This window comes from Ambystoma mexicanum, chromosome 2p (genome assembly GCF_040938575.1).
Source record: "Ambystoma mexicanum isolate Mex_15411 chromosome 2p, UKY_AmexF1_1, whole genome shotgun sequence".
Classification (NCBI taxonomy): Eukaryota; Metazoa; Chordata; class Amphibia; order Caudata; family Ambystomatidae; genus Ambystoma; species Ambystoma mexicanum.
This window is the reverse complement of record NC_090923.1, coordinates 1,300,010,782-1,300,024,748: the sequence shown is the minus strand read 5'-3', so window position 1 is coordinate 1,300,024,748 and position 13,967 is coordinate 1,300,010,782. Positions and strand designations below refer to the sequence as shown.

General features: G+C 47.9%; 2 protein-coding genes across 2 annotated transcripts in view; one reads left to right on the top strand and one right to left on the bottom strand.

The window, feature by feature from the left end:
* EIF2AK1 (eukaryotic translation initiation factor 2 alpha kinase 1) overlaps nt 1-13,967 on the bottom strand; it is a 1,543,308-nt gene that overhangs the window by 260,772 nt on the left and 1,268,569 nt on the right. The gene's annotated exons all lie outside the window — the stretch shown is intronic.
* ANKRD61 (ankyrin repeat domain 61) overlaps nt 6,139-13,967 on the top strand; it is a 159,451-nt gene continuing 151,622 nt past the window's right edge. The window contains exon 1 of the mRNA XM_069645633.1: nt 6,139-6,429. Within this exon, the coding sequence (XP_069501734.1) occupies nt 6,196-6,429 (234 nt within the window). The 5' untranslated portion in view covers nt 6,139-6,195. The remainder of the gene's footprint in view (nt 6,430-13,967) is intronic.

The following is a 13,967-nucleotide window of genomic DNA, read 5'->3' as shown; positions in this document are numbered from 1 at the left end:
TTGGTGCCAGAGAGTCTGGAGTGCCCTGAATGCCTGAGACCACCATGGTCTGTGATTGGTCTGTGATTGGTCCACGTATGGAGTGTGTGTTTGTGAGCAGATCTCCCGTTGGGTCCTCTCCGTTTTGGCACAAAGGGAACTTTGGATGAGAGGAGGCTGAAAACACCACTACCAGGTCCATCTCCTGAGTTCTGACTGAACAAAGGATAGGATCCAAGTATCCTGCAACTACGAAGCTGAGTCGAGGAACCGCTGGAAGGTTTGGCACCCTGAGCCCGCTGTCATCCCCTGTGACCCTTCTGCATCTGCATCTGGTCGTCCTAGAAGGTCTGCTTCGACCCATTGGAATAGTGGGACCAACTATTCTCGGCACCTTCACCAAACCCTGCAAGTAAGCTTTCTCAGAAGTGTCCCTGGGCCAACCAGTGGGATGACCAGTTTACGCAGGACCTTTGCTCTGTCTCCGCCGTCGTTTCGAGGAGGCCCTCAAAACTTTGTATACTGCTAGCTGTGTGTCCACGGCACCCTCACACCGAATTTCGTACACTAGCCATTCCCAGGTCTGAAGTGAGGCGAGTGCGCCCGGACCGGAGTAAATGCAGTTACCGTGTTGCCCTGCTGCAGCAACGCCCTTTGCAAGTCCGCTGCATTTGTGACCCTCTTGCCCCTGAAGCCTGCTGCAGTGAAACTGGGTCGATTAATCCACCCGGAGCAGAGAAATCGCCACTGTCCCATTTGGGAATCATCGCTGTATCTCAGGAACTAAAAGGTGCACAGACAACCTTTTTGTCGCATTCGAACCTGCAAGCCAAGTGGACTGACCTGCCGAAGTTTGGGTCTCCTTGCATCAGGGACCGGTGAGTAATCAATAACCCAACCGGTGGCCCCTAGCGCAAGAGCCCATTTTTACAAACAAGTGGCTCCTGGGGGCCCCTCTCCTGTCCACCGCTATTGCGAAATAGTGACTCCATCCCGAACTCTTGAACTGCCTCTGCCTTCAAGTGGAGGTCCTTCTTGAATAGTGGGAACCTTTTCTTCATCGCCTCATCCACCTTCCCCAGCTGCTAAAGACCCCTGAAGAGACCCTGCTTTGCACATTGGAAGACCTGCGTGTGTTTGCATTGCATGTACTATTGAGCACAAGGCTCCCCTCTTCTTAGGGCTTAGACTGCCTCTTAGTTAGGTGAACTGTCGATGTCGAACTGGGCCTAAAGATTAACTGCACTGCCTGTTTCCTTACCATCTAGGTTGTCAACATATTTCGTGCAGTCACCCCTTTAGACCCCCCTGGTCTTGTATATATATTGTATTGAGTGTGATGTATTGTTTTACTTAGTGCTACTTTGATTCTTTGCTGTGGTCTATGTTACAAAGGCCTTGTAATAAATGTGTCTATATGTTTGGATATAACACCTGTCTGGAGTAATTTGTAAGTGTCCTTGCTCTGTGTGCTCATTGAGGTCCTTCAGTCACCCTCACCCCTCCTGAGACTTAGTCTTGACCGCCTGCCATAGCTACCCTGATTGGTCTGGCTTGTCCAGAGGTTACCCTGTTCCAAGAAACTAGGTTGACCTTCTGAACCTCTGCCCCTCCTGGTCAAAGGTCAGAAATCCTTCTTAACAGCGGCCTTTGCCGATGATATGATGATGTCATTGACCAGACCCCAGGAATCTATTCAAGCAGGGGGGAGGACAGGAGGGAGAGTTATTAGAGAGATTTGGGGAGGTATCAGGCCTACGCATCAACCTCAGCAAATCTGAACTGCTGAGCCTCACGCTGGGAAAGGGAGAAAAACATCAACGCATTTTGTGTGGAGCCCAAGGGGATCAGGTATGTAGGGGTTCAAATTACATCATCTATGTCAGGGCGGTACGCTGCCAACTACCCGCCCTTACTGAAGGGAATAAGGAAGGACTTCCAAAAGTGGAGGAATCTTAGACTGGCGGTGGTTAAAATGGTCTCACTTCCCTGAATCTTATACCTATTACAGGCGATCCTACAGGCGCTTCCTGCAAGTTTCTTCCAAGAGATAAGGAAATTAACTAACAAGTTCATATGGGAAGGCAAGAAGTAACCGCCACCTGCTCATGGACCCTAGGAGGAAGAGTGAATGGCCCTCCCCAACGTCCAACAATACTATGAGGCAACACAATTAATAGTGATCAGGGAGTGGTTCCATGAGGGGGAGGGGGAAACAGTGGGTCTTTATGGATCGAGCAGTGGCACAAGATCTAAGTGAGGTGCTGTGGCTGCCGAAGCAGCTCAGAGAAAAACATATGTATGTGGGCACCATTACGAAGCTAGTAGCAGATACTTGGGATAAGCTGGTGAGGACGCGGGGGATCACAACTTTCTCTTCCCCCTTAACCCTATTTTTTAACAATGGGGACTTTTCGCCAGGGACAGAATAAGGAGCATTTAAACAGTGGCGAGAGGGAGGATGCCGGACAATACGGGACATGTTTCAGGGAAAAGACATCCAATCCTTTAGAGAATGCAAACGAAAATTCAAAGTGGGGGGGGGGGATTGGCGGAAGAGATTTCGATATGCCAAATTAAGACACAGGCTACTGAACCCAATAATTAAGGAGGCGGCTACCAGAAAGGTAACAGCATTTGAAATGTTTTTGCTGACGAATGATGGATCAAAAGGGATGATATCTAATTTGTATAATATACTAGGTGAAACCCCCCCTCCCCCAGACCTAATTGGCCATACATGCAACCGTGGGAGAAAATACTGGGGCAGGAGATTGGGAAGGAGGAGTAGGGGGAATTGTGGGGAAAGATGGTTGCAGATCATGAGATAGTAGCTGGTCCAGCTCGCGAACAATACAGAGAACGGGTTCAATATGATCAAGGTTGAGTTGCGTGCATGAAGACTTATGACGTTGCAAAACTGATATGTGTTGGACATGTTAACCGCAATGAACGGTGGAGTTTGCAAAATGTTTGCCGATTCCTGATGCACGTACGTGCCTCCAGAGATGCGAAGAACGCATCATTATCCCACATCATCGCAGCTGTCCATGGCCTACGCGTTTGTATGAAGGAGGGAGGAGCACAGCTCAGTGATTAGTTTACTTTAGTTGGGCCCCGTCGAGGCTCGGAGCGATCATGAAGATGTTGATGCCCATCATTCTTTTCATCCTTGTTATTTTCTACACCTGTCAACTGGGCTTTCGATGTTGTGCCAATGTGGCACCTAAAGTGCAAGAATGATGGTATCAATTGGGGTTCCAAAAGCACCTCGCTAGACAAAAGATTTTGAAGTACAGACTGATATCCCACAAAGTGGCCCTAAGTATGAAATGCTCCCCATCCCTTATGGAGATGAAGTTGATAATCTATACCACACTATCATTTCTCTACCCCGATTTAGAAAATTACACAGAGGTTTGGGTGAACCTGGAGGGGGATGCATCTATATGACTTGCCCATCTGAATAGTACGAATGCAGGGGGGAGAGTTTGCGGTCAGTGTGTAGTGCCTGGGTGCCAATAAAAGAAACTCGGCCATATGCGGAAGCAGAGACGAGGGAACAGGAGTGCAGTGGTATAGCAAACATTGTTACTGTAGAAGTAATGAAAGGGGTGAATGTTGGGAAGGGGGCAGCCCTGCCCTATCCCCCTAGGTGCTTTCGAGTGAGGTGAGATGTATTCAAAGCACTATGATGGGCCAGGGGGGAGGGCGGATGGTGAAAGGACCACCTCCCAGTACGAAAGGACCCCACTCTATAACCAAATATAGTCTATCCACATAGTAGAGCGTAGGGCGCGAGCAGCATTGCTATTTTGCCTAGATATTAGTAACCCTAGGTAGATGGGAAGGCCTGCACGGCTAATACGGCATTGCATGCACTAGGCCCAAATCACATGACAAGGGAAATCTCCAGCTATGCATGAGCTCCCAAGAGGACAGCCCACACTACCAATCACCACAATGCCTATTCATTGTTCTAATAGTGTTGCAAAGATGTTCGAGAGGCATGTGCCCTACAAGGCCATGATCACAGACCGGCGCCTGGTGTGCATGTTATCTCCCACTGGCCAAAGCATGACCCCGGTCCATTCTCAAGCAACTACGAGTTATAGCCCATATAACTGACTAAAACTTAAGACCCCTGAATTCCATGGCACCAGGAGCCCTTTGAAAACCAACCCTAAAGTAACAAGTCCTGAAATGTTCAAAGAGGACAGATAGGGCACATGGTTGAAGCAACAATCGCGTGATTTGTATTGCAAGGTGCAACGAGGGATAAATTATAGTTCAAAACGAGGGTGGAGGCCTTGGGGCCAGATGGCACGGAACGGAGTGGGTGAAATGTGTGTGTGAACGTTAGAGTGCCCATGGACCTCCTTTGGGCCCTCTTGAGGCCTGCCAAGTGTGCAGTATGAGTGATAAAGTAGTCGTATGGTAGGAGTATAATTAATTTGTTCTTTGACCTTCAACGTGAGAAGAAGATAACTGCAGCACCCACGTGGGGGAAGACGGACGGATTGGGCTGGAACCAATGACCTGGCATCTCTTATGGAGCAAGCAGATCATATGTAGGCACACACTAACCAGCCGTGCGGGACTTTACTATATGTATTGCGTCATGTATGACAATGTTTTTCCTTATAAGATTCTGTTTGTACTACCTTTCGGCAGAACGTTCTTAGCAGCAGAGTTCTTTGGTGTTGCTCTCATCTGCGTGAGATTAAAACTTGTTATCCTTACAAGATCGACTTGGGCCCTTCTTCCCTAGCGGGTTGTATTCTCTCTGGTGCGAGCGTTCAGGGACTTGCCTTCAATAATTCTCCGAGATAAAATGTGTATATTCATAACAAACAATGTGATTGTGTATCTTTCCTATTCCCCTCCTTTACCTTCCCTTGTCTGGTGTTGTGTGTAGTTTGTTTCATTATGCATGTCTTTATATATTGCATGTATAACAAATAACAAGAACAACATTTATGAAGAGTCTACTAAAGAAAGCATCTTTTATAAATGCTCTTTATCCTCAGCAGGGGCCTCCCTCTGGAACAGCTTACCTTCCCCCCTCTGTCTTGAGCCTGATCTCCTTTAAGTTCTGGAAACTCCTCAAGACTTTCCTCTTCTCCTCTTTCTTCTCTATCCTGCTAACCTATTTCTCCTCTTTGCCTCTCTCCCTCCACTTTTCCGTACAGCTTGTTGACAGACCGCCTGGTGTACCTCTGAGTCTCATTAGTCCCTGATACCCCCGCCATTCCTTCACACTCGCCTCCGGGCTCTGCACTCGCCTTATCCTCACTGCACTTTAAAAATTACCCAAGAGAGTGGCTCTCTCTGCACTTAGTTCTGTCTCCACCGACTGGGTGCACTTGAACCCCTTGACCCACAGAACATGTCCCCCCTCACCTCCCCTCCCCTGTAACCATCTGTGCACTTGCGCTATTCCGAATGCACCTGCCTGAAGATCGTCTGTCTGCTCGCGCTATCCGAATGCACCTGCCTGAAGATCGTCTGTCTGCTCTCCCCTGTCTTCACTCCCTAACTGCACTTGGAAAACTGCAGAATCGTTGTCAGACCTATTTGCTGTTGTCTCAACTGTTATTGTATTATATGCACTTACTCTGCCTGTGCAGACCATTATCGTTTCAGAATTTCAAGGGCTCTGAACGACTGTTTTCCCACATGTTCCCACCTTCCTTGCCCGCTTTGAAACACTTGCCTGTGTATAGGCGCTATACAAATAAATATTATCATTATTTTCAATGGTAATATTGATTTGCGATTAGTAGTTAAATGAATTAGTTCCACGAATTTAGGTACTGCAGTTTGAAACCTCCTTGATTTACGTACTTTGTGAAATTATATAATTAAATACGTGTAGACCTGCTTCTAGTAAATATAATTTTTTGTTTAGACTATATTCTGTCTAGTTCCCGAACTTTAACAATTCCAAAGTCTATATGTATAAATGAATGCATTACTGTATGTATTAAGTTCTAATAAAATAATTAAACAAAAAGAAACTGCTGTTATGGTCTGTAACCCTTTCAAATATTTTACAGAAACACAGGAGCTTTAGTTGCAATATTCCAGGCCTGTTCTAGAACACAAAGAACTGTGACATCACAGTGATGCTAAAAGTGTTCAAAGTGTTTATTCCATAAGTTAGTCTTTGAACCTTCATTATGTAACATCACCTAGAAAACATACAACACAGGAATGGGGAACACAACAGGATGCATCAAACGATCACAGGATGGCCAAGATAGCACACCTTCCCCGGCAATCATATGTGAATGTCATCAGGAATTTAATGAACTACATGCCAAATTACATGAAGCTATACTGAAAGGTGACTGTGAAACAATCAAATCAATTGCCAAAATCCATCCAGTCAACGAGCCCATGACAATCTGGAAAGAATGCGTAGCATATCAAACAGAGCACAAACAGGTAATCAGCTCGCATAGTGCCCCAATGAATGCAAATAGGTATATATATCTCCGGGTTTTGTTTTTGATAATGTCCAAACACATTATCAATGAGAATTTGCTTCTAGACTAGGATTGATTATGTAGTGGATCCAACTCTGTGTCCATAATCATTTTTAGAATGGCCTGTAGGGTTATAGGGTGTTATGAATAAACAAGAGACATTTAAAATAGAGTATACATTAATGAGCATTCCGGTTTTTAAGACACCATGACCGATTTACCTGATCTTATAATATGCAAAAACAAGGGGGGGGGATATGTAAACACCATACGTTTTTCTTTTACAGAAAATGCTGAGAAATCAGTATACCAGAATGAATATGCACTTTCATAGCAAGCAAATAAATGTTTGGTTCGCTTTGTTTAAAGCAGGCTTCTTCAAGGCAGGGTTATCTGCTTTCCCCAGTAAAGGTGGAAGACTTTGTAGTAGCCATGATGATCAGCCCCCAGGTCTCATCCGTCCAGGCTGGAGGCACTACAAGGATTCTAGAGAACCAGCTGCATTATGGCCCTGGCGCAGCAGGTGGAAATTCTGAAGCTGGCAGTGTGACAGTTGTATGCACTTTTTTGCAGCGATCGTGTCCATTTGCATAGGCCTTGGCACAACAGTTCTGAAAAGGATCTCCCTTCCTGCCTCTCCTCCTGCCTACCCCCCTTTGTCTGCGCACTCTGCGGGAGACACCCCCGAACTCCTGCCACTCCCTCTCCTGTTCCTACCCACTCCGTTTGACCCCCACCCCCACTAATTCATCCAACTCTTCCTTGCTCTCCACTTAAGCTCCTCCTGTTGCCTTTTGATTTCTTGTTTGTCAATGAAATATACTAGTGTGACATCAAGGCTTCACAGTGTTCTTTCAATTCTTATGGGCCCATCAAAGGAGCGTGGGCCCCTAAGTACCAAATACAGATGGGACTGGGTGATCTATCATGAGGTGAGGGAAATGCAAATCCCAAGAAATCCGAGTCCAAATATCATAAAGCTATAACTAGGACTGCACTGGAGTGGGCTGTAACCCATCTGGCACGTCTGGCACATAAATACGTTTGGACAGAGTCGAGTACTGATTGCTTGCTGTAGGACGAATTTGCTTTGAAGGCAAAGCAAAAGGTTTGATGATGAATGGAACCAGACGGTTAAGCAAAATGATGGCTGCAGTCCACAAAAGTTGCAGGACTGGTATATACGTGAACTTTGTGCTGGCTACGCAGACAGAGAAGCATTACATCTATTGACCCACAGACCTCAAAATCCAGTTCAACTTCGGGTACGAAATACATTTTGGTAAACCATAGTGCCACATCGATTTGATAATTTGCTAGAATTCTTGACGCAGATACCACAGATTGAAGATGAGAAAGTGAACTGAACTGTACATTTTACAAGTCACGTTCGAAAATGAGAAAGAATGCTTTCAAACTAGTGCAACCACTTACTCCCTGCACTGCTGCAAAAGACATACCGTGCCATGTTATGCAAATGTAAAAGCCATCGGACCCACAAGTGCGAACTGTGTATACTGTGATATTATCGAAAGAATCACAGTAAATCTCTACAAGTACATACTGAAAGAACGCTCTTAATGTTGATAGAAGGACAAGAGCATTAACAGATCACGTTGCAAAATTAATGAAAATTGCGCATATGAAGTATATTATGTATAAACAAGCAATATTTACATAACAAATGCAATGGGCATGCTTGATACAAATCCTTAACATAGCCTTGTACAGGCAGGGACAAAACATGGAAGCCAGTAACATACATGGATAGAAGGATTTGATGAATACTATAAAAAGGAATTAAGACAATCTGAGAAGATTGTGCTTGTGAGCACAGAAATCATCGAAACCAACAGTGTTTTATGCAGCTAAGAGGAGCATAACAGCACGCAGCCATGATTAGTAACGTAACACCGCAAGCCACTACAATTGGTTGACAGAGATTGGCAAACAACCAGTAGGCTGTGGAGTTAATTTCTCTATTTGGGACACAGGCACGCCCAGTGACCAATATTACGTTACACGTCACACATGATAGTGAGGCAATCTTGCCAGAGATCCGGGCTAGGGTATGTCGCGTGCAGGAGGGTATTACACAGGCAGAAGATAGTGTTGGCAAACCATGCCTCACAGGGTAGAAGGATGTTTTGTGTATTGTTTTAATGCAACGGACTTAATGTATTTTACAGTTTTATGCATGAATCTCATTGTGTAAAAAAACCCTAAAAACCCTGAGAAATCTGTGTTCGGGCACCATTTTCTTGGACCATTTTCTCTGTCCTTTTTTTCTACAGCTGTATAGAAATAAAAGCCGATTCTCTTGCTGCAAATGTGGTTATGGTATTATCGTATGGCAATTATCAGGCAGGTCTCCCGAGAGTCAACTCCAATGTGGATATTTGTGTTCTGCTTGGGGTCGGTGCATCGGCATCCTTTTGTAGCCAGAGGTATCTTTAACACTGCTTGTTCTACTGTGGCAGTGCAATATAAGAACCCGTTTTGAAGCCCCCCCATCATCCCCCTCTGGTTGATAGGTGCTTAATTGCCCATACATGCTGCAAGGGAAGAGGGGCACCCATGATACCCTGTGGACTTTCAAAATGGGCTGTATTCTTAGAAGCAAACATTGGTTTCCAAGGGGGCGAGTGCAGTATAAATGACTGCGTCTTCACCTGCCAATGCTTTACAAGACAGCAGGTGCCTTGAGTACACATACCAATAATTAAAGCACTCACTCTTACCCAGTAACACGTGACCATAACAAACACTTTTTTCATTTTAGAAGAACAAGTTACTTTCTTACCTGGTAACGTTCTTTCGATGGGATGGTCCGACGACATATTCCATATCTATGACAGGTAATGTCCACAGCTGTGCTGCTTCGGAAAATCTTTGGCGTCTGCGTCCTGCGTCGATGCGCCGTCCCCGAGGACCTCCTCCGACGGCACCCGATGTGATAAGTAGGACGCACGACGCCCATAGCCTCAGTTATAGTTTTTTCCCAGAACGTGTGCCACCAGTTTTCTGCCAGTCAGACACACAAGGCCTTGCGGAACGCAAGCTGCAATCGCAAATGAAATTCTGCAGAGGGGAAGGCAGGGAGGGAGCGATATGGAATACGTCGTCGGACCATCCCATCGAAAGAACGTTACCAGGTAAGAAAGTTTCATGAAGCCTACCTCCAAGGAGCCAGGTCCGACCCAGCAACCCCAGAGGCAGGCATCATTCCCCCCAGGGAAGTGCCAGCGGGCCCAAGCTGGGGCCCTTTGGACACAGTCTTGGCGCCTTAGGCGCCAGGCTCATGTTAGACCCCTGTCCTGGCGCCATAGGCGCCAGGCTCATAAAGCTAGACATGTGTTCAAGTGTTTTAATGTGCACTTACCTGATGCAGACCATGCTGATACTTCCAGGCCCTCTTGAGGCCTGAATGGAACTACTTTACCTGTGGGACTACTTTCCACCTGGGTGTGGTCAGGGAAGGATACATACCTGATCGGTGGAAGGATACATACCTGGAACTTCTTCCAAAGCTATTTAAACCACGCCCGATCAGCAACTCACGCTTCGTGTTGTTCTGCTCCTTGCAGCTGGACGCTCACCGTGTCAGCTCCTGCATCTGGACCTCAGCCACGCCTGTCAGCATCCTGGGTCGCCTGCAAAGGGAGATAAGAGAGAATTGGAGAGAAAGAAGACCTTACCAGCTAAAGCTGCATCATGGAGACATCACACCGACGATCCTGAAAGGGAAGACATCATTTTAAAAGCATTTCGCTTCGATCGCTGCAGCGCTGCATTTCACTCACCTTTCCTGAGCGCCTCCATCTTCAGCAGCGATCATCCGGATCCGCACCCACTTCTCAGAGCCTAGAGAGAAAAAGACAAGAAGACAAGGTGAGAGAAGGAAGGGAATAGGAAAGGCTCAGTTTCCTTCTAAGACTTACCTGTTGGGTCATTCCCATTTCATTTCGGGTCCTGCCGCTTCCTGGCATTCCGGACCCCGGCCCCTATGGGGAAAAAAGACAGACATTGAATGAGCGAATGCAAAGACATTACCTGAACGCTCATCCAGAACTTACCTGTCATTTACCGGAACTGCACGTTTCACTTCGGGTCGGCGCCATATCTCCGGCATTCCGAACCCCGACCCCAAAGGGGAAAAAGACATAAGCATTAGCGCTTGCTGCAATAAGACAATGAAAATTATTATTAAGCTTAAACTTTTGAACTTGCAACAGAACTCTTACAGCGCCTCACCTGAATAGTCACGCTTATTTTGAACTCCCATCAAACCTCAATCCAGTGAAGTAACTGGGTTTCAACGCGCCCCTGCATCAGAAGCAGGATGGAGAACTCATCCTTCCAGACCCTAAGGTGAGACTTCACAGGAAATCGTGGAAGGGTATCGTGGAGGGTTGCAAGGGAGTGGGAGGCTTGAGCATTATTCCGTCAGTAGGTAATACTCCCTTTTCACGCACAGGGGAATATTCCTGCAAGCCAGAAAAGCCAGAGTAGAGGGGCCCTTCCTGTCCATCTTCTGAGTCCTGCGCTTCACCATAGAAGAAGCATCAGCACTCGAAGCCAGACCTGCGCCTCCGTGGGAATCAGGTGAGCGTGACAGAAAGTAACTTGTTCTTCGAGGGGATTGGGTCCTCCGACGTATTCCATATCTATGACAGACTCCCAAAGCAGTACCAAGCAAGGAGGTGGGAAAGAATTTAGAATACAAATTTAGCATGCCCAATCAAATTGCGGAATAGAGAACTGCCTTGCCATCTGTCTGATGGAATCGAGGGAGTAGTGACGTACAAAAGTATGTACGGAAGCCCAGGTGGCTGCATCACAGATGTGATGAATAGGAACTCCCCTCTGCAGGGCAGTAGACGCAGCCACTCCCCTGGTAGAACGGGCCCGCAAGCCAGCCGGAGGATCCTTACCCGCCAAGCGGTAACACTCGGAGATAGCTAAAATAATCCAACGAGAAAAAGTCTGTTTCGTCACAGCTTGTCCCAAACGCTTTCCAGCGTAACCAATGAAAAGTTGATCGTCCACTCTGACCCGGGACATGCGCGAAATAAAAAAGCTCAACGCTCTCCTAGGATCAAGCCTATGGAGCCTCTCCTCTTCCTTACCAGGATGTGGAGGAGGATAGAACGCCGGAAGAACAACCTTCTGGCTCAAATGAAATTCCGAAACCACCTTCGGAAGAAAAGAAGGACGAACTCTGGACAACCCTGTCCTTATGAAACACAGTGAAGGGTGGCTTAACTGAAAGTGCCTGTAACTCACTCAACTCTGCGAGCGGAAGTAACCGCAACCAAAAACACAGTTTTCAGAGTTAACAGCCTCAAAGGGCCAGAATGTAAAGGCTCAAACGGAGCACCCATAAGAAACTTAAGAACAAGGTTCAAATCCCAACCTGGCACCAGAAAAGGTGACGGAGGGAACACATTAGTGAGCCCTTTCAAAACCTGCGAAATTAAAGGAATTTTAAAATAGGAACACTCTTCAGATGAGCGCTTAAATATGGACAGCGCCGCCAGGTAACCTTTAATGGTCCCCACTTGCAAGCCCCTGTGGGCCAAAGAAAGCAAAAAAAAAGACAGAACCATGGGAATGTCACATTCAAAAGGATCCACATTCTGAACTCTGCACCAGTCGCAGAACTTCCTCCAATGGCAATGGTACAGAGACTTAGTTGCCGGCCGCCTGGCAGAGAGCAACACCTCCATCACGTCTTCAGGGAGGTCCCAATCCTTATACCTCAACCTTTCAGAAGCCAAGCGTGAAGATTGAGGGATCTGACCTCTGGATGGAGAACCTGACCCCCCCCCCTCCCGTGAGAGCAGATCATCTTGGTAGGGAAGACGACGTGGAGGGCAGATGGACAAGTCTAGAAGTTCCGGGTACCACGTCCTCCGGGCCCACGCCGGAGCAATGAGGATCATTCGGGAACCAAACCTCCGTAACCTCTGCAGCACTTGCGGGATGACGGGGACTGGAGGAAACGCGTACAGCAGTGGGAATGACCACTCCACCACGAACGCGTCTCGTAAGGCTCCTTTTGGAGGAAATTCCCGCGAGCAAAACCTTTCGCACTTCCGGTTGACACTGGAGGCGAAGAGATCCACTTCAGGGGTCCCCCAAAGGGCGAAGATCTCCAGGAGAATCTCCTGAGCCAGCTCCCACTCGTGAGAGATCGAGCTCTGCCTGCTCAGAGCGTCCGCCGTCTCGTTGTCGTCTCTGGCCAGATGAACAGCCGAGATCGAAACTTCCTGCTGGATGGCCCAGAATTCGAGCTGCATCGCCTCCCTGCACAGCGGAAGTGACCCTGCCCCCCCCCCTTTTTGTTGAGGTAGTGCATGGCCACCGTGTTGTCCGTTAGAATCAGGACACTCTTTCCACGCACAGTCGGCTGAAAAGCCTTCAGGGCTAGCCTGACGGCCCTCAGCTCCAACAGATTGATATGGAGTCTGGACTCTGACGGAGACCAACGACCGCTGACTGTCAACTCGTTGGCATGAGCTCCCCATCCCGTTAGGGATGCGTCCGTCACAATCGTCACCTCCGGCCAGGGCAGCCAAAATGGGGCCCTCTTCATCAGATTGCCCTCGACGGCCCACCACAGAAGGTCCCGGGCTACCGAGGGCGGCACATGAACAGGGTCCGACAACCTGCCGGAGGACTGAGACCACTGGAGCTTGAGTGCCCACTGCAAAGATCTCATCCGCAGACGAGCCTCTGGCATCAGAAGAATGCGCGATGCCATGAGGCCGAGCAGTTTCAAGAACTCGGACGCTGGGAGATCCTGGGCAAATTGAAACTTGTTCACCATCTGCTGAATGTGAAGAGCCCTCACCTGAGGAGGAAAACACTGCCCCAGGGACGTGTCGAGCACTGCTCCGATGTACTGGAGCCGCTGCGTTGGTGTCAAATGGGACTTCTTTAAATTGAGGGAGAAGCCCAGCCTGTGAAGGGAGTGGCAGGTGACGGACAGATGATCCAGGACTTGCTCGGGAGAGCTCCCCCCTGACCAACCAATCATCCAGGTAGGGGTAGACGTGAATCCCCCCTTTCCTGAGATGCGCTGCCACCACCACCATGAGCTTGGTGAAAACCCTCGGGGCGGAGGTCAATCCGAACGGCAGGACCCGAAACTGAAAGTGCGAGTCGCCAACCCGCGAACCTCAGGTACTTCTTGTGCTTGCGACGGACCGGCACATGGAAGTAAGCATCCTTGAGGTCGGGGGACACCAACCAGTCCTGAAGCTCAAGGGCCTGGAGGACTTGCGAAAGAGTCACCATCTTGAACTTGTCCTTCCTGAGGAGTTTGTTCAAACCGCGCAAGTCCATGATGGGTCTCAATCCCCCGTCTTTCTTCGAAATCAAAAAATAAGGGGAATACCATCCCTTGTTCCTCTCCGCTACAGGCACCAGTTCTATGGCACCTTTCTCCAGCAGGGTTTGAATTTCCTGCGCAAGGAGCGGATCCGGACACTT